General features: G+C 42.9%; 1 protein-coding gene across 2 annotated transcripts in view; it reads left to right on the top strand.

Annotated features, from left to right (window-relative positions):
• The first annotated feature begins 4,715 nt into the window (after window positions 1-4,715).
• LOC137327183 (MSL complex subunit 3-like) overlaps window positions 4,716-21,326 on the top strand; it is a 58,109-nt gene continuing 41,498 nt past the window's right edge. Inside the window, exons 1-3 of one of the 2 annotated variants that reach the window (XM_067992720.1) lie at window positions 4,716-5,139; window positions 12,522-12,604; window positions 21,076-21,171. In XM_067992720.1, the coding sequence (XP_067848821.1) occupies window positions 5,041-5,139; window positions 12,522-12,604; window positions 21,076-21,171 (278 nt within the window). In that variant the 5' untranslated portion in view covers window positions 4,716-5,040. Of the gene's footprint in view, window positions 5,140-12,521; window positions 12,605-21,075; window positions 21,192-21,326 lie in introns of those variants that run through there. The other variant, XM_067992721.1, reaches the window with a different exon arrangement.

The following is a 21,326-nucleotide window of genomic DNA, read 5'->3' as shown; positions in this document are numbered from 1 at the left end:
TTTCTATCTACCCTGCCCCATTCTTTCATAATTTTAAACACTTCTTTCATTTTACCCCGTATTCTGCGCTGTTCTAAAGAAGAAAGCTCCAGTTTTTTAGGTCTTTCTTTGTATTTGTATTTTCTGTGTCCTGTAAACCTGTACTCCCAAATCCCACTGCCCTTCCACAGCACCAACCTGACTTCCATTCAGAGTATAATTACTGTGGTTACTTTACTTTTAATCCGAATGTATTACCTCAGACTTACAGACATTGAATTCCATCTGCCACTTTGTAGCCCATTCCCCCGTCTTATCAATATCCCTTCACAGCCTCCTTTGGTTTTCTAAAGAATTAACTATATTTTCTATTTTGATATCATCTGCAAATTTCAACACCACTCCCTCTAAGCCTATATCCTAATCATTGATATACACAATGAACAAAATGTCCCAGAAATGAACCCTCTGGGACACTACTACCTACTTCCAATCACTCTGAAGAATTGCCCTCAACTCATACTCTCTTTTTTCCCATACCATCAATCCCTTGCAATCTTACATGCAGTACCTTGTCAAAAGGATTTCCTAAAGTCCATGTGGACTACATCCACTATTTCACCATCTATCATGTCTGTTACTTCCTCAAAAAATTCCATGTGGTTTGTCAAGCACACTCTTCCCTTTTAACTATTTTCTCTTTATCTGGATATGTGTTAATTTCATCCTTAATTAAAGACTAACATTTTCCATATTACAGATGTTAATTATCCTAATTAGCTCAGTCTCCTTTTTTAAAACTGGGCACTATATTGGCCACTCTCCAATCTTCTGGCACACATTCACATTCAATAGAGCCTTGGCATATAATTTTTTTAGGGCCATTAATTTTCTCCCTCAGGATTTTCTTCCTTCACTCACCTCAGCTAGCTCGCTTCTCATCTTTCTATAATATGCCTTAATCCAATCTGGTGCTTTAATTTTTGTCTTGACTTTTTCCCTTTCTAGTTGGATTGTTAACCTTATCATATTATGGTCACTACTCCCAACATGCTCACCTACATTTAACTCATCCAACTGATCTACTTCATTACTTGCAACCAGATCTAGTGACACCTCCGCCCTTATAGGCCTACTACCATAATGCTTGAGGAAGGAGTCCTGTTCACTTTTTAGGAATTCCTTTCCCTTTTCTCCATTTACTTCCCATCTGTCCCAATCGATGAGTATAACTACAATCTCCCAGAATAATAATTTTGCTGTTCCTACTCATTTCTAATCTGACTGCAGATTTTCTCTTCCATTTCCTTCCTGCAATTTTGATATGCCCCAGTATCATTGAGCTCCAACCATATAGACTCTGCTGTACCACTTCCTTGTCCACATCAACTTTCTTTTATCAATATTGCCACTCTGCCTCCTTTCTTATCTTTTCTATCCTTCCTAAATATATTATACATGTTTGTTTTCCATTTTTGTCCAGTGTGCAGTTAGGTTTCTGTTAATGCTATTAAGTCTGTACCTTCCAGTTCCCCCAGTTTATTTCCCACACTGTTCATTGCAAAATACAAATTTTAACCCATTTTTGCTTTTTTTTCAATAAACACTACTACTTTCCCCATGATTTTTTTGTCCAAATTACCCCTACCATTACTTCAGCTTTTTCCTCATTTGTAACTAGTCCATTTGATTTTATTTCATATCCCTCTTGCTGATTTGTTTTCTGCATAAATATTATCCTTGTTTATTTCTCCCTTCACTATTAACTGATCCTGGTTGGTTTTATTTTCACAACCCCTCACTTTCCCAATACTAATATTAAGCAGTATATTTTGCGGGGAAAAAAGTCGAAGTACATCCTAAATGGTAAGATTTTTAACACTTTCTGAACTGATATGTGAGGCTGCAAATACATAGATCAAGAGGAATGCAGGTAGAAAAGGACATAAAAAAGCAAATGGCTTCTTGGTTTGCATATAGGGCATTGAACATGAAAGCAAGGCGTGATGTTGAATTTGTGCAAGACACTGGATAGGCCACCACTGAAGTACAGCCTGAAGTTTTGGACACCCTATTGTTGGAACGATATTAGAATCATCGAAAGATTACAGCAACGTTGCATTCGGATGATACCAGGAATGTGAAATTATAGTCCAGTCCATCTACACCTCCACCCCCCCACCAGGACGGCCTACGGGCCCTCCGCTTCTTCCTTGAACAGAGGCCCAACCAGTCCCCATCCACCACCAGCTTCCTCCGCCTGGCTGAACTAGTTCTTACGTTGAACAACTTCTCCTTTGATTCCACTCATTTCCTCCAAGTAAAAGGTGTCGCTATGGGAACCCGTATGGGTCCCAGCTATGCCAGCCTTTTTGTGGGATAAGTAGAACATTTCTTGTTCCAGTTCTACTCAGGTCCCCTCCCCCACCTCTTTTTCCGGTACATTGATGACTGTATCGGTGCCGTTTCCTGCTCTTGCCCTGAAGTGGAAAGTTTCATCAAATTTGCATCCAATTTCCATCCTTCCCTTGCCTTCACATGGTCCATCTCCGACTCTTCCCTTCTTTGACTTCTCTATCTCCATTTGTGGGGAATAGGCTGTCAACCAATATCCATCATAAGCCCACTGACTCCCACACCTACCTTGATTACATGAACATGAAAGCAAGGCATGATGTTGAATTTGTGCAAGACACTTGCTAGGCCACCACTGAAGTACAGCCTGACGTTCTCGACATCCCATTGTTGGAAGGATATTAGAATCATTGAAAGATTACAGCAACGTTGCATTCAGATGATACCAGGAATGTGAAATTATAGTCCAGTCGCTCTACACCTCCACCCCCGCTTCCTGTAAGGACTCTATTCCTTTCTCCCAGTTTCTCAGTCTCCGTCGCATCTGTTCTGACGATACCACCCTCCGCACCAGTGCTTCCGATATGTCTTCCTTTTTCCTCAACCGAGGATTCCCCTCCACTGTAGTTGACAGGGCCCTCGACCGTATCCATTCTATTTCCCGCACTTCTGTCCTCACCCCTTCCCTTCCCTCCCAGAACCATGATAGGGTCCCCTTTGTCCTCACCTTCCACATCACCAGCCTCCACATTCAACATATCATCCTCCGTCATTTCTGCCACCTCCAGTGCGATCCCATCTCCGAACGCACTTTCCCCTCCCCTCCTCTTTCCGAAGGGACCGTTCCCTCTGTGATACCCTGGTCCACTCTTCCGTCATCCCCAACACCCGCTCTCCTCCCCACGGCACCTTCCCGTGCGAGCGCAGGAGATGCAACACCTGCCCCTTCACCTCCTCCCTTCCCACCGTCCAGGGCCCCAAACACTCCTTCCAGGTGAAACAGTGGTTTACTTGTACTTCTTTCAATTTAGTATACTGTATTCGCTGCACACAATGCGATCTCCTCTACATTGGGGAGACCAAACGCAGACTGGGTGATCGCTTTGTTGCACACCTCCGCTCTGTCCGCAAGTGTGACCCTGACCTGCTGGTCGCTTGCCATTTTAACTCTCCCTCCCACTCCTACTTTGAGCTCTCTGTCCTCGGCCTCTTACACTGTTCCAATGAAGCTCAACGTAAGCTCGAGGAACAGCACCTCATCTTTCGTTTAGGCACTTTACAACCTTCCAGACTCAACATTGATTTCAATAACTTCAGATCATATCCACTATTCCCATTTTTTCGGTCAGCTAGTGCTAGTAATGGTTCTGCTGCGGCCATTTACAGCTATTCCTGATCAATCTTTTGTTTCTTAACCTGTCCCATTACCCCCTTCCTTGCCTTGCACCATCATCCCTTTTGTCATTTAATCACTTGTGCCCTCTGCCCTATCGGAGACCTTCCCTTTTGTTCTGTCCTCTCCTCCTCCCCTCCCCCTCCCCCTCCCCTCCCCTGGATCTGTACTTTCTCAAAAACTTTAACTCTTTTAACATCTTCCAGTTCTGACGAAAGGTCTTCGACCTGAAACATTAACTCTGTTTCTTTCTCCACAGATGCTGCCTGAATTGCTGAGCTTCTCCAGCATTTTCTGTTTTTATTTTTATATATATATATATATATAGTGAAATTATAATTAGGCTTGAGAAATTGTAGCTTTTTTCATTGGAATAGAGAAGGTTAAAGGGGATCCAATAAAGACTTTCAACAGTATGTAAGGAGTCTTACAACACCAGGTTATTGTCCACCCCAGTCCATCACTGGCATCTCCACATCATGGCTACTTTCAACAATATGTAAGGTTTTGAGCAGATAACCAGAAGAAAAATTATTTCCACTTGTTGGTTAATCGATAACGAGTGGGCAAACCTTTAAGATAAAGGGTGGCGAGTATGTGGAATTGTCTGGCACAAAGAAGGCTCTTAGAGAATTAATTGTTTGAAGATATTAAATCTATGGGAAGCCAACAGAAGGGTGGGATTAGACTAGATGGCTCATATGAAGGAAAAACTCAGACTTTAATTTCTGCAACCAAGCAGTCTTACTAGTAAGGGGATTAACACTATGCAGTTTAAAAGGCATACTGTAATTATTTATAAACAAGTCTCACAGACCCCTCCCCCCCACCCCCGACAATTACAGCCCTGAGTTACCGGAAACAGCCTGTTCGCAGCACCTTCTGGGAGCTGTAGTTTAGCGAGTTCCGGCCAATCATCATCGAGCGCACGGCGACCTCAAACTACAACTCCCAGAACGCACTGCGCGGTGGCCGCTGACTTCTTTTCACCATTTTCTCTCTCAAGCCGTAATTATATTAAACGAAAAGCGAAGCTTGCCTCTATCAGGGGGAGGCGGGCTGAGCCTCACTAAAACCCTCCTCAAGCGGCGCGCTGATGTGAGAAACGGCCGCGATTTGAATTGCCTCCGTCCCAACAGCCTCCCCAGGCCCCCGATTCGGGCTGCCCGAGCCGATGCCTGTCAGGACCGCAGGGCCGGAGGGTGTGAAATAGCTGTCTCGGTGGGTGCCGGCCATCTGAGTGCAGAGTGGTGGTGAAAGGGTTAGTGGTTCGTCCCCTCCCCCCTCTCTTCCTCCAGCTCCATCATGACCAAATGAACACTCGGGGAATGAAATTTAAATTTCGGAAAGGAGAACGAGTCCTCTGCTTCGAGCCCGACCCGACAAAGGCCAAGGTTTTATACGATGCCAAGGTAGCGGCGCCAGTAGCGGGCGGCTCTCGTTTGTTTAAATTGACGCAGCTGCTCCTTCATCGATTAGCGAAAGAAGCGAGAGGCTATTGTTGGGTGTCCGGGCCTGGAGGGTGGGCTAGGGAGCCCGGGACGGGTGTCCGGGTGGCATGCGGAGCTGGGCCTGGAGGGTAGTTTAGGTTAAAGTGGGGGCCCGGGGGAGGAGGGGGTTTTCGGGGGGGAGAGATGATGTTGGAGGGGGTGGTGATGCTGGAGGGGGTGCCCGGGGGGGGGGGGATGATGTTGGAGGGGGTTAGGTGGGGTGGGGGGGGGGATGATGTTGGAGGGGGTTAGATGGGGGGCCCGGGGGGGTGGGGGATGATGTTGGAGGGGGTTAGATGGGGTGCCCGGGGGGGGGAGATGATGTTGGAGGGGGTTAGATGGGGTGCCCGGGGGGGGGGGGGGATGATGTTGGATGGGGTGGTGATGCTGGAGGGGGTGGTGATGCTGGAGGGGGTTGGAGGGGGTGGTGATGTTGGAGGGGGTGGTGGGTGGGTGTGTTAGTTCACCCTCATTCAAGCTGCACTCTGCTTCTCCCACGTATGAAATGGCTACTGTCACCAGGTCTAGTTTGCAGGGTTTTTAATTGTATTTCTGTTTCACCTCTCCCTCAGTGAACAGGGCGGATGTAGTCTGCAGATAAATATAATAGATGTACCAAATTTTAATGGCTGCAATAAAGGCTCCCTTCCGATTAACATTCAGTTGGCTGCTTTGTCCCATTGTAACTTCTCTTAAGTCTTTGTGCTGCTAATGACCATCATTCTCGAGAAACAAAGATCCTTGTTACTCCTTTCCCCTGCTCCCTGTCGTCATGACACAAAATGCATAACATGCACACACAAAGATCTGAGAATTTTATTCCTGGGCTTTTGGATTGATTTCCCCCCCCCCTCTCCCCCCAAATTGACTAGCAACCAAAAATAGAAGTTGTTGGAAACAAACAGTCAAACAGCATCTGTGGAGAGAACAGACAAGTTAGATTGGCCAGAATTTTTCTGGAGTGGGGCATCTCACAGCGTGCCCTGTTAGTTAGACTTGTTCCTGCACCTCAAAATTTTTGTCCACAAATTTGCTGGAAGTGCGAGCTGATGACGGTGTAGCGAGAGCAACAGGGCAAGTGGGACCTTGGTGAACAATGGGACAAACAGTGTGTGTCCTTAACCAATGAGATTAATGGATTGAAAAATAAACAGAGGAAGGACTGAGGAGGAGGGTGAATTAGAGTTGGTGAATTCAATGTCAAATCAGATACAGAAAGAGAGGGAAAGAAAGATTGGATAGAGAGAGAAAAGAAAATTTTTAAAATCAACAATTCCCAACCTGAACGAATGGGAATCCACACTTTTAATTTTTCACTTTCTGGGCAAGAGGGGTCAATTGGCAGTCATTAACAATTCAAAGGGTACTCAGCTGTTAATTACTAGACGTAACTTACTGTGGCAAGTTTAATGGGCAGTTAATGTGCAAATGCAGCAACTTCATGAAAATCATGGGTCGGTTAAGTGCGAGATGCCGTTTTTGCGAAGCTAATGATGGAGCGGCGCAAATCGGCCAGCAACTTGTGGTAGTTTGCAATTCACAGGGTGTCTTCCTGGCCACAAGTTGCTGGCTGATTTGCACATTAATAATGGCATGCACTCGCATGCCTTTTTTCAGTAAATTCTGGGCCATAAATGTTTCGAGTGAGGCCCTTCTTCAAAAACAGTCTTCAGCATCTTCTGTGTTTATTTCCAGTATCTGCAGTATTTTATTGTTCATCCAAATTGTCTCGTATTGTCTGCGATTCAGTTTTACAAGAGGATATAGGACAGCTCATTTTAAAGATACCCTGTTGTGGAAATGCTTAGCTTGCTGGTTTACATTCTCAAAAGGCATTTAGTAGGCTGATGGTTAGCTACAAAATACACCTGAGTGGAATATGTCATCTGTTTCCATACCAATTCTCTCGTCTCATTTCTGACTGAACCAAGTCCATAACTAAAGATTGTGTCTTTGCAGCAAGTAATAATAAAAGTTCTGAAACTATTCTTTCCTGTCCACTTTTTTTGGTCAGGTAGGTGTCTAATACATGAGGGAACTTATCACCATGATCAGGAGTCCCAAAACCAAACTACTGTGAGCTCAACACAAGTTTAACTTCTGTTTGCCCAATATAAAGTAACCACACACTCCTAAGTATTAGGCACGGGTTGGCAAGAGACAAGACTTAGAGATCCCTGCAGGGTTACTGCAGGAGTTTTACTAGCTAATGCCATGTAGTTTATCAGCACAGAATACTGGTGAGGGTCCAGCTGCTTATCTAGTGGGGACCAACCTTTAGGGCACTGGTTGCAGGGTTATCTGGTACCAAGTGGGAGGAATTTCAGCTCTGTGACAGATCTACCCCTCCAGATCTCACTGCTGACCCAGGCTGGCAGGTTATTGGTCAACAGTGCCCTGGAGTACTGAGCATCTCCCTAATTTCACCATCCTTTCCTGAGGTTAGTCAGGAGGCCGGCATTGGGAAACTGACATTAGGTTGGTTTGGCCCCCTCAGCAGACGGATAGCAGGAGCCAGAAACTTCTCGAGCAAATGGTGAACGTTTCTATAAAATTTGTGAGTGCATTTCCACTGTCCTTCTGATAACAGCGTGGATATACATTATACCCCATTTAAAGGTTGTTAATCAGTTGGGAATCCAAAGCTTCAGTTGTTTGCCTCTCACCAACCCAACCGTCATGTGTACCAGACCCTGGATTTATCAATTTGTGTTCTACTATCCAGCCTCCATGTAACACCTTCCAGCAGCTGTCGTACCAGGTCTTGTTTTGTCTTTAGATGTATGACAAGCATCCACCTTCAATTAAATGGAAAGATCTATGTGGCACAGCTTGCAATGTGCCAGCTTCCTTGGTACTCTGGCAATCCAAAGCCATGTGTCAAGTTTAGTCGTCATCCACATTAATCCAAGTTCTCGTGAGAGATTTGCAGACGTGTACTGTGAGTCTATTTGCTTCTAGGATTCTCAGTGATAGTTTGCTGTCGGCCTGAAATTGTTTTCTCTTTCTGCCGTAAATCCACTTCATTGCTTGGTCTTGGATTTTCCACATGGGCCATAAAGAATGTATTCAGGCTAAAGCTGGCATTGAACAGGACGCCTGGATACTTTTTTATTCGTTCATGGGATGTAGGCGTCGCTGGCAAGGCCAGCATTTATTGCCCATCTCTAATTGCCTTTGAGAAGATAGGTGGTGAGCTGCCTTCTTGAACCACTACAGTCCATGTGGTGAAGGTATTATGTCTTTCTGTAGCAGCATTGTACAACTGAGTGGCTTGCTAGCCATTTCAGTTAAGAATCAACCACATTGCTGTGGGTCTGGAGTCACTTATAGGCCAGACTGTGTAAGGACAGTAGGTTTCCTTTCCTAAAGGACATTAGTGAACCAGATGGTTTTTACGACAATCCGGTGGTTTCATGGTTACCATTACTGATATTAGCTTTTTATTCCAGATTTTATTTAATTAACTGAATTTAAATTCCCCAGCTGCCGTGGCGGGATTTGAACTCATGTCTCCGGATTATTAATCCCAGGCCTCCTGGATTACTAGTCCAGTAACATACGAAACCACAGTTCTGACAGGTGCCATAAATGATAGTTAATGACAGTCTCCAACAAGAGAAAGCCAAACCACTTCTCTTTGACCTTCAGTGGTGTCATCATAAACTTTCTGGGAATCACTGTTGACCATAAGCAACTGGATGAGCCATGGGTACAAGAGCAGAGGCTGGGTAATCTTCGGTCGCTTATTTCATGACCTCTCCGTGCCATTTCACCATCTACAAGGCTCAAGTCATTGGTGTGATGTAATACTTGCCTGAAAGGGTGCAACCAAAACAATGCTCAAGAAGCACACCACCATCCAGGACGAGACGATTCGTGCCCCGACCGGTAACCTCCATATCAACTGTCAGTGCACTGCAGCAACTCGCCGAGCTTAGTTTGAGCAACACCCCCTTGCCCCGTGACCTCTACCATTGAGAAAGACAAGAGCAGCGTCATGGGAACATCACCTGTAGGTTCCCCTCCAAGTTACGTATCACCCTTACCTGGACATGTGCACCATCACCATAAAGACTGCAGCAGTTCAAGGAGACGACCCACCACCTCGTTTTCAGGGCAGCTAGGGGTGACTTTGTCAGCCTACGTCCTGAAAACAACTAAAATTAAAATGCCCCTTGTATTTTTTGATCAATACTTTGCGATCTCCTTGAGCTTTCCAAACCATTATATTACACTTTGGGACACCCACTGCTCTATCCTACCAATGAGCTCTTTGTTCAAGATGGTCAGGAGAGTTCATTAGATCTCTGGGGGAGTCTGCCAACAAAACAATAGCATCTGTGAAAAGGAGCCATTACATTCTTTCTAAGCTTTATCATGAAGGCCAGATGAGGGGCTAGGTTGAAAACCTTACTAAAATTAATGAAAGCAATATGTGAGTTTCCACAGAGTCTTATGTTCTGTGATTTTGTATAGAGCTGTAACTTGCCCTATGTGATGATAAAATTCAGCATATTCCTTTCAGATAACTGTGGGTCTCCAAAGAATCCGATTATATGTACTGCAACAAAATAAAAAAAACACTAATTAATTTTTGTTACTTAGTCTGACACCACAGTCAAAATGACTGGTGATATTTTGACATTTGCTTAATTATGCAACACAAAATGTCCTGAAACACTCAAATTGACGGTTAAAAGCATTTACACCAATGAAACACTACAAAATTGATTTACATTACAAGTGTGCAATGGGTTAAAAGGGAAGTAGATAAATGTTTGAAAAATAAAAGGGTTCAAGGAAAGGTCAGTGAATATTGGATAGCTCTTTGAGAGCCAGAATAGGCACGGTGGGCTAAATGGCTACCTTCTTTGCTGTAAAATTGAAATTCTATTTGCTCCAAAACAAAAAAATTAGTTAATTTGATTTATGAGAAAATAAAATTGCTTTCTGATTTCATTACACTTTTCTCTGTAAATCAGCTTGTAATATCAGTTAAATGTTGTAAATATTCATTAAGTTGTTGGCTGTTTCTCAGTGAACGGTTTTAATATTCTCTCAGATTTGAAACCAGAAATTGCACTGCCATGGTGAATATAAGAAATAGGAGCAGGAGTAGGCCTTACGACCCCTCGAGCCTGCTCTGTCATTCAGTAAGGTCTTGGCCAGTCTTCGACCTGAACTCCATTTTCCCGCCCGATCCCCATATCCCTTGATTTCCCCAAGAGTCCAAAATTCTATCTACCTCAGCCTTGAATATACTGAACGACTCAGCATCCACAGCCCTCTGAGGTGGAAAATTCCAAAGATTCACAACCCTCTGAGTGAAGAAATTCCTCCTCATCTCAGTCTTAAATGGCCGACCCCTTATCCTGAGACTATACCCCGTAGTTCTAGCCTCTCCAGCTAAGGGAAACAACTTCCCAGCATCTACCCTGTCAAGCCCCCTCAGAATCTTGTATGTTTCAATGAGATCACCTCGTTCTTCTAAACTCCAAAGAATACAGGCTCAATCTTTCCTCATAAGTCAACCCTCTCATCCCAGGAATCAATCTAGTGAACCTTCATTGCACCCCCTCTAAGGCAAGTATATCCTTCCTTAGGTAAGGAGACCAAACTGTACACAATACTCCAGATGAGGTCTCACCAAAGCCCTGTACAATTGTAAGACTTCCTTACTCTTGTACTCCAACCCCCTTGCAATAAAGGCCAACATGCCATTTGCCTTCCTAATTGCTTGCTGTACCTGCTTGCTTTTTGTTTTTCTTGTACAAGGATACCCAAATCCCTCTGAACACCAATAGTTTCTCATTGTTTAAAAAATATACTGTTTTTCTATTCTTCCTATGAATAACCTCACATTTCCCCACATTATACTCCATCTGCCACCTTCTTGCCCACTCACTTAACCTGTTTATATCCCTTTGCAGACTCTGTTTCCTCCTCACATCTTAGTTTCCCACCTAGCTTTGTGTCATCAGCAAACTTGGATATATTACAATTGGTCCCTTCATCTAAGTCATTAATATAGATTGTAAATAACTGAGGCACTCCACTAGTTACAGCCTGCCAACCTGAAAATGACCCGTTTATCCCTACTCTTTGTTTTCTGTCCGTTAACCAATCCTCGATTCATGCTGATATATTACCCCCAACCCCATGAGCCCTTATCTTGCATAACATTCTTTTATGTGGCACCTTATCGAATGCCTTTTGAAAATCTAAATATACTACATCCACTGGTCTCCTTTATCTACCCTGCCAGTTACATCCTGAAAAAACTCTAATAAATTTGTCAAACATGATTTCCCTTTGGAAATGTCCTCAAATTCATTGTTTTTAAAGCAAAGATGTTATAGAGTCATAGAGTTATACAGCACGGAGAGAGGCCCTTCGACCCATCGTGTCCGCGCCGGCCATCAGCCCTGTCTACTCTAATCCCATATTCCAGCATTTGGTCCGTAGCCTTGTATGCTATGGCATTTCAAGTGCTCATCCAAATGCTTCTTGAATGTTGTGAGGGTTCCTGCCTCCACAACCCTCTCAGGCAGTGAGTTCCAGACTCCAACCACCCTCTGGGTGAAAAAGTTCTTTCTCAAATCCCCTCTAAACCTCCCGCCTTTTACCTTGAATCTATGTCCCCTTGTTATAGAACCCTCAACGAAGGGAAAAAGCTCCTTAGTATAGTTCTAAGTTCTAATTGTCTACCATTCCACAGTTAATCAAAGAAATACTCTTTGGGGCATAATTTGGGCTTTTCAGTTCTGTTGTACATTTAGTAGATTCTTTGAATCCTTTACAAAACTTTTTCGTCCATGCTTGGAATTTCCCTTTTAACTTCTCCAGTAGAGACGAGGAGTATCCTACTCCTGGGTCTCCACCAAGCTGGTCTGAACATTCTGAGATCAGAAACTCAGCAAGTGGAGGATCACAAGATCAAATCTAGATCCCACCATTTTACTGTCTTTTATTTTTTTGGGAGAAATTGAGCTGGCGGTGGTGGGGGGGGCCAGCAGGAATGTAGCCATGATGTTATAAGATGTTATTTTTAACAGTAGAATTTTTATAAGTTATATATGTAAAAACTTAATTATTTCCATTTGAGTGGTACACTGTATGGAATTATTTTGCGGGCAGGAAATTGGACATGAATTTAGATTTGAGGTTAGGATCAGATCAGCCATGATCTTATTAAATGGCGGAGCAGGCTCGAAGGGCCGATTGGCCTACTCCTGCTCCTACTTCTTATGTTCTTATTTTCTGATTGCACTGTTATAATATTTGATCATCTCTTATAATAGATTGTTGACGTAGAGGTCGGTAGAGATGAAAAAGGCCGAAAGATCCCAGAGTATCTGATTCATTTTAATGGTTGGAACAGAAGGTAAGAAAAATCTTTGCTTTTCTCAGAAACTAATCCATTACCATATATCTGTATGAATCCATAATTAGCTCTGGCAAGTTTAGATCAAATGAAAAGAACAAACCACTACAAAAATAGTAAAATCAGAGAACAGAGTATTTCAGCCAAAGGCCAGAAAGGTTCAAAATTCCATTGGTCCAAGGACGGTGCTAATGGGGTAGAATTTCTATGGAGACTCCCTGATCTTCCACAGTATTTTGGAAATCCCAGAGAAAGGGCATAAGTGGCTGCTTGTGCTGTTACTCCGGGATTTCCATTGACCTTCCGCCAAAGTTACGGTGGGAGATCGGGAGAATTCCCGTGGAAATTACTGATGATTGTCTTAATTGAGTCAGGACCATAGATAACAACAACAAGTCGCTTTATAAATCACCTTTAACGTATTTAAAAAAAAAATCCCATGGTGTTTCACAGAGGGGTAATCAGACAAAAATGGATCCTAAACCAAAAACTTGGTCAGATGGGTGGGCTTTAAGGAGGGCCTTAAAGGAGAAAAGGGAGGTAGCGAGGAAGAGGGATTTAGGGAGGGAATTTCAGAGCATGGGGCCTAGGCGGCTCAATGCTAATTGTGGGTGAAGGGTAGGGGGGAATGCATGAGAGGCCAGAGTTTGGTGAAATGGAGAGTTGTAGGGCTGGAGGAGGTTACAGAGATGGAGAAGGGCAAAGCCACAAATGAATTTAAACATGAGGATGAGAATTTGAAATTGGATGTTTTGGAGGATTGGGAGCCAATCGGTGAGCAAGACTTGGTGCTGGATAGTATATGAGCAGCAGAGTTTTGGATTAGCCAAAGTTTATGGAGTGTGGAGGTGACCAGGAGAGCATTTGACGAGTCGAGTATGGAGGTGACAAAGGCATGAATGAGAGATTCAGCAGCAGATAGGCTGAGGCTGAGGAACAGGCGGGCAATATTACGGAGGAGATTTTTTTATTCGTTCATGGGATGTGGGCGTCGCTGGCAAGGCCAGCATTTATTGCCCATCCCTAATTGCCCTTGAGAAGGTGGTGGTGAGCCGCTTTCTTGAACCGCTGCAGTCCGTGTAGTGAAGGTTCTCCCACAGTGCTGTTAGAAATGGAGTTCCAGGATTTTGACCCAGCGACGATGAAGGAACGGCGATATATTTCCAAGTTGGGATGGTGTGTGACTTGGAGTGCAACGTGCAGGTGGTGCCTGCTGCCCTTGTCCTTTTAGGTGGTAGAGGTCCCGGGTTTGGGAGGTGCTGTCGAAGAAGCCTTGGCGAGTTGCTGCAGTGCATCCAATAAATGCTGGCCTTGCCAGCGACGCCCACATCCCATGAACGAATAAAAAAAAAATCTCCTCCGTAATATTGCCCGCCTGTTCCTCAGCCTCAGCCTATCTGCTGCTGAATCTCTCATTCATGCCTTTGTCACCTCCATACTCGACCCGTCAGTGCATCTGGTGGTGAAGGGAGGGAATGTTTCGGGTGGTGGATGGGGTGCCAATCAAGCGGGCTGCTTTGTCCTGGATGGTGTCGAGCTTCTTGAGTGTTGTTGGAGCTGCACTCATCCAAGCAAGTGGAGAGTATTCCATCACACTCCTGACTTGTGCCTTGTAGATGGTGGAAAGGCTTTGGGGAGTCGGGAGGTGAGTCACTCGCCACAGAATACCCAGCCTCTGACCTGCTCTTGTAGCCACAGTATTTATGTGGCCGGTCCAGTTAAGTTTCTGGTGAATGGTGATCCCCAGGATGTTGATGGTGGGGGATTCGGCGATGGTAATGCTGTTGAATGTCAAGGGGAGGTGGTTAAACTCTCTCTTGTTGGAGATGGTCATTGCCTGGTTCTTGTCTGGCGCGAATGTTACTTGCCACTTATCAGCCCAAGCCTGGATGTTGTCCAGGTCTTGCTGCATGCGGGCTCGGACTGCTTCATTATCTGAGGGGTTGCGAATGGAACTGAACACTGTGCAATCATCAGCGAACATCCCCATTTCTGACCTTATGATGGAGGGAAGGTCATTGATGAAGCAGCTGAAGATGGTTGGGCCTAGGACACTGCCCTGAGGAACTCCTGCAGCAATGTCCTGGGGCTGAGATGATCGGCCTCCAACAACCGCTACCATCTTCCTTTGTGCTAGGTATGACTCCAGCCACTGGAGAGTTTTCCCCGATTCCCATTGACTTCAATTTTACTAGGGCTCCTTGGTGCCACACTCGGTCAAATGCTGCCTTGATGTCAAGGGCAGTCACCTCACCTCTGGAATTCAGCTCTTTTGTCCATGTTTGGACCAAGGCTGTAATGAGGTCTGGAGCCGAGTGGTCCTGGCGGAACCCAAACTGAGCATCAGTGAGCAGGTTATTGGTGAGTAAGTGCCACTTGATAGCACTGTCGATGACACCTTCCATCGCTTTGCTGATGATTGAGAGTAGGCTGATGGGGCGGTAATTGGCCAGATTGGATTTGTCCTGCTTTTTGTGGACAGGATATACCTGGGCAATTTTCCACATTGTCGGGTAGATGCCAGTGTTGTAGCTGTACTGGAACAGTTTGGCTAGAGGCGCGGCTAGTTCTGGAGCACAAGTCTTCAGCACTACAGCCGGGACGTTGTCGGGGCCCATAGCCTTTGCTGTATCCAGTGCACTCAGCCGTTTCTTGATATCACGTGGAGTGAATCGAATTGGCTGAAGACTGGCTTCTGTGATGATGGGGATATCGGGAGGAGGCCGAGATGGATCATCCACTCGGCACTTCTGGCTGAAGATGGTTGCAAACGCTTCAGCCTTGTCTTTTGTACTCACATGCTGGACTCCGCCATCATTGAGAATGGGGATGTTTACAGTGCCTCCTCCGCCCGTTAGTTGTTTAATTGTCCACCACCATTCACGACTGGATGTGGCAGGACTGCAGAGCTTTGATCTGATCCGTTGGTTGTAGAATCCCTTAGCTCTGTCTATAGCATGTTGCTTCCGCTGTTTAGCATGCATGTAGTCCTGAGTTGTTGCTTCACCAGGTTGGCACCTCATTTTTAGGTACAGCTGGTGCTGTTCCTGGCATGCTCTTCTACAGTCCTTATTGAACTAGGGTTGATCCCCTGGCTTGTTGGTAATGGTAGAGTGAGGAATATGCGGGCCATGAGGTTACAGATTGTGCTGGTATACAATTCTGCTGCCGCTGATGGCCCACAGCGCCTCATGGATGCCCAGTTTTGAGCTGCTAGATCTGTTCTGAATCTATCCCATTTAGCACGGTGATAGTGCCACATAACACGTTGGATGGTGTTCTCAGTGCGAAGACAGGACTTCGTCTCCACAAGGACTGTGCAGTGGTCACTCCTACCAATACTGTCATGGACAGATGCGTCTGCGACAGGTAGATTGGTGAGGACGAGGTCAAGTACTTTTTTCCCTCGTGTTGTTTCGCTCGCCACCTGCCGCAGGCCCAGTCTGTGGGACCATTTACAATGTCAATTAGCCTGGGGAAGGTGGTGGGCAGCAGGGGAGTTTGAGTGGTCAGAAGTTTAGTGTGAATGAGGTGAAGGGAGCAGGATGTGGGTCTCATGGACAAAATGAGCTTGGAGAAGGCACGAAGGGAGATGGGAAAGAAACTAGAGAAGGACACAGGATCTGAGCTAGGGCAGGTTTGGTTTGGTGGGAAACCGGTGGGGGGAAGCAGTAGAGGTGGCTGAATGGATGGTCTCAATCTTACTGACCAACAGCTGCTCACATTTGTTGGTGAATATGGAGGGGGTAAGGGAGAGGAGTTTAAGGAGACGGTTGGTAGTGAAGAAAGTAGAACGGAGGTTATCTTTGCTTTCCCAGATGATTCTGGAGTAGTGGAGTGAGGCCAGATAGTGCTTGATGTGGTCCAGCCAGATCTTGTGATGGATAGCTAAACTAGTTGTGTGCAAATACGCTCATGTCTACCACAGTGTCTGCTCCTTGGATTTGAGGGAGCGAATATAGGGGCATACCAAGGGGAATGACTATGATGGGAGAGAGTAAAGGTTTTACTGGGAATAATGGCATTAAAGGTGGGGGCGAGGGAGTGATTGAACATATTGACAGCTGCAGAAGTATTGTGGTGAATGGAAGACCAAATGCTAGGCAGTTGGAAGTTTGAAAGTGCAATTGTAAGTGACTTGGAGAGATTTTCCTGGGACAGATACAGAAGGAAGTGGGGTTGGAAGGGGGTGGGGGATGTGGGTGGTGAGAGATGCTCTTGTCTGTGTTTGGGAGCAGAGAGGCTACGGGAGATGGCAAGATCGAGGGGGTAGCCATGAATTTTGGATAGGAGAGTTTATATGGAGGGAGATGTTTAGGGAGGGCAGCAGAATTAGAGGAAAGAGGGCAAGCTGAGTTGAGCTGGAGATTGAAATCACCAGAGTGGTTCAGTACAGAGGCTGAGGGAGAAACTCGGGCTCTTTTGAAACCCAACAGCTTAGTAAACACATTGAGATTTAAGACAAATTTAGTCTCATTTTTAAAAAAAAATGTGTATTAATTGAAAGAAACAAAAGTTATAAAGCTGGACAAGTCATTTCACATAGAGAATAGTTAGAATGTGAAATTCTCTACCACAAACCATTGTTGAAGTGGAGTTCGTAAAGTATTTTAAAAGTGAATAAGTTGCTTGAAAAAGTAATATTAGAGTATAGGGAGTGAACAGAAGAGTGGGTTTAAACTAGATGGCATGTGGAGAAAAACAATGCAGATTTGATGGGCTGAATTGTCTTTTTCTGTGCAGTAACATTCTAAACTATAAAAGGGATAAGAAGGAAGCCATTGGAAAACTGTGGGAAAGAAGAGAGAAATTGGAGAGTTATCACAACAGCAACAGGGGAAATCAGTACCATTCAAGTGATACTAAAACTACTGAATCAGTTTTCTAACAGTACTAATTATGGTCATAACCCATAAATATAATTTGATTCCTCCATCAATATTAGAAGATGTAAAATTTCTAGTGTATGTGTGGCTGGTTGATTTCTACTTTTGCAGTTATCTTTTTTAAGTCATGAAACTTGTGTAAGTTCCAGATATTAGGCAAGAATATTGTATGCACTATCTTGCAAACTCAATCAAATTAGCTACCATGTGTTTAATTTTATCACAGTTTCACCAACTTCTGTTCATTTCTGGTTATATTTGTCTGGTATTTGCCAATTCCAAGATTAGTGGTTTTCTGTGGTGTTGAAAAGCAATGCATGATCTCACCGGGAGGAAGTCCCCATCAACTGCACTCTAACGCTTTATTTATATAGTTATGCATTTGTAAAGGTTGCATCATGATTCACATTGCTAAGATTATTTCCCTGAACACTACTTCTGCCATTGCATGACATATTGTACATTCAAGGGAGCAGTATCCTTTTTATGTTGGTCAACACAGATTGTCTTCTGAAGGAGGAAGGCATCTGTGTACTAGGCAAGTGAAAAGACAACTTGACTAATGTGGATCATTTTGTTGAGTATGTACTCTGGATTAGTATTTGACAGAGTTCTATCTTCATCTCATTCTTAATCCAAGCCTGTATTCCTGCACTCCTTCACTTTTTATGAATCCATTCAGCTTCCTCTGCTGGAGTGATTCAACAGATTCTGCATTCACTGTATATAGCTATTTATTCTGACCTCTTAAGTGTGAAGAAATTTTATCTTGATTCCTATTTAGCTCATATTGTTTCTGCTGGATCTTTGATTCTGGTTCGTCATGAAGAAGTTTCTACCTTGATTCATGATTCTTCCCTCGTCATCTTTTCTACTGAGAATAAACAGCTCTTTTAAGTTTTTCCTCATAACTCAATAATGTGGAATTATCCTTGTTGCCTTTGCACCCTTTCTAGTGTCCCTGTCTCTCTTTGGAATTATGTAATCAAAGATAGACGTAACATGAATCTTGCCACATTTCAGACATCATGTATGTTGCATCGAGATCACTCAAAATAAAAAATGGTGTGTGTGTACATCATACAAATGCAAATATTTTTCAGTACTGGTCACCATACTCTGTCTACCCTGATCACAGGGAGTTGAGATAAGAATTTGGAGATAACAAAACAGCCAACGGCAACACATTCTGATTGGCAAGTCTCTTTCAATGCTTTTGATGGTAGATGCCATTAATTCTCTGATTTATCTGGAGTGAAGGGCGTATCACTGAAAGGATGCATACAGATGGCTTTTGACTCTACGTATGCATACGTAATCTGTATAGCTCATCTGAGCGCTGTATTTTCAAACTCAACCAAGGAGTACTTTGAGATGCTTTTAACGTATGTCTATTGATTACCTCCACTAGCATACTATTTGAAGTGGAGAGTTCACTGCTACTGTTTGCGTCGAATGATTTTTATTTTCCCCATTTATTTTTCATTTGTCAACTTCTGTTTCACTTTGTTGAAAGCCTCAAAGAATCTTTGTTGGGAAAGGTAGAAACATTGTTTGAAACAGATGCAGAAACTATGATCTAATAGTAATAATGAATCTGCTTGTATTGTCATTGTAAATTGAAGATAACTAGACTACTTGCAGTCTTGTCTTTCAAGTTGTCCAGTATATCATCTCTATTACTGAATTCTCACGTGCTTGTAAATGTATGGGTGTGCACTGTCTTTATTATTTAACTTTATGCTGTTTATGTTAATTCCCCTTAAATAAAACTGATGGTTTTAATTTTATAAAGTGCAAGTTTATGGGTCTTTGCTTTTGCTGTTTATTTAAGTACAATCCTGATGAGTCATAGTGTTCTTATGTACAACTTTGTTACAATAACATCCAGGGCAATTATCACAAATAAAACTGATTGTTGTGAAGTTCTGGTTGAAGTTATTTCATTATTTAGCTCTGTGAACTGCATTGCTTTCATGTGAGTTTCATTTGCACACGTCAAATTTTTAATTTGTATATAGCCTACATTAGGGAAAAGACGTGCGTTTTGCATGTTTGAAGCCTGAACTGCCAGATGTGATGTACATTCAGCATCATATATTACAAACTCATTCCCATCCTCAGCTTGAGGCAATTCTAACCGTCTTTTAGGAAAATGGGAACTTTAATCAAAAAGAAGTGGTAACAGGTGGTTGACTTTATATAATGATTAATATGCCCCTTTTAATTTATGCATTGGACCAGAGTTGTAAATAAAAAGAGGCCTTTCCATGATTTCTGTGAGTTTAATACATTATTTGTAAAATCTTTATCTTGAGGTGTAAAATTCAGTTTATGTGCCTTGGGTAACTTTTTTTTTGACTGGTTTTATTCAGGTTCATTTCACATTAGAGTTTGGTTGAGATTTGGTGAATTGCTACCATGAGTTATAACAATGTAGAATTTTAACCAGTGTTGATGACTTTTAGAAGATTGATGGAATGGCAGTCTCCAAACCTGTAATAGTTCCATTTGAATGTTTCAGTAGAACAAGAGGTAGGAGTCTCGATTTAACCATATACAATTCTAAAATAACACGTTAGTTTTTCAAAGAAATTATAAGCTGGGAATGAAAATAGCAGATTTTCAGTTAATTCTGTCAAAATTCACTCGTTCATTCATTCATCCAGTGATTTCAATCCAAATGACCATTTTATTAATTAGACTTCAAAAAGTTTGCCTCATAGGTAAAAACAGATTTTGTGTGATGGAAACATTTTGTATTTGTGTCAGTAATTCAGTATGGTAGGAATGAATTGGAAGTGGCTTGGTTCTGGTGTAGTATGCCCGTAACCCACCTCAGCACAATTTGGTGTACTTTTTTTTAATCAATGATTACTTAAGTGTGTGTTTAATAATGGTTCTTGTATTGGAGCACACTTGTGATGCTCTTGTACATCTGAACATACTGGAGCAGCTAATTTTGATATTCATTTATAACTTAAAATACTATAAACTCAATAGGGTCTAGGACTACATTACAATAGTTGCTTTGAAGTCTGATGATTATGTTGTGTAACTGGAAAGAGCTAGTGATGCAAGACTCTTATTGTGAACAGCATTCTCCAAAGTAAAGGCCAAGGTGTATTCTATTAGAATATTATGTTTCTATTAGAATATTATGTTTGCGCTTCACAACTGCATTTATTTGGAATTGATCCCATGCTGCTTTTCAAAATGAAAATTCAAGTATCTGATTCACGTTAAATTTAATACTCACCAGCCTTTCGGGTTCCATTTTCCTGCACTTAGTACCTGTACCGTGGTAAATGCATATTTTTATATTGTATTGCAAGAATTTTTATTTCTTTAAAAAAAATTGCTGTATATTGTGATTTTAAGATTTTGATTCTAGCAGATCAGTCCTTTTCCTAAATATACTTTTAACCCTTTCACTGACACAAATTAATTAGAATTTCATATTTGAAAATGGATTTGTGCTGTTGAATGGATTAATGACTTTATTTCGGTTTTGTAAGTTTTTTTTTGATTTGATTTTTTTTTGTTGCCTTTTATTTTTACCTGTCTTTATCCTCCTGTCTCTAGCTGGGATAGATGGGCAGCAGAAGATCATGTACTTCGTGACACGGATGAAAATCGCAGATTACAGCGTAAATTGGCCAAGAAAGCTGTGGCTCGCATGTAAGAATAATTTACGTGATGTAAGCATCATTACATACCCCAAAGTATTTACAAAATAATAATTATATAAAAATATTTGGCAGCTTGGTCAGATAAATGCATAAATCTTTCACCTGAAATCTGGCAAGAAAGAAGGTCTCCAGAAGTTCAGCCTA

Source organism: Heptranchias perlo, chromosome 11 (assembly GCF_035084215.1).
Source record: "Heptranchias perlo isolate sHepPer1 chromosome 11, sHepPer1.hap1, whole genome shotgun sequence".
Taxonomy (NCBI): Eukaryota; Metazoa; Chordata; class Chondrichthyes; order Hexanchiformes; family Hexanchidae; genus Heptranchias; species Heptranchias perlo.
This window is presented reverse-complemented; position numbering and strand designations above follow the sequence as displayed.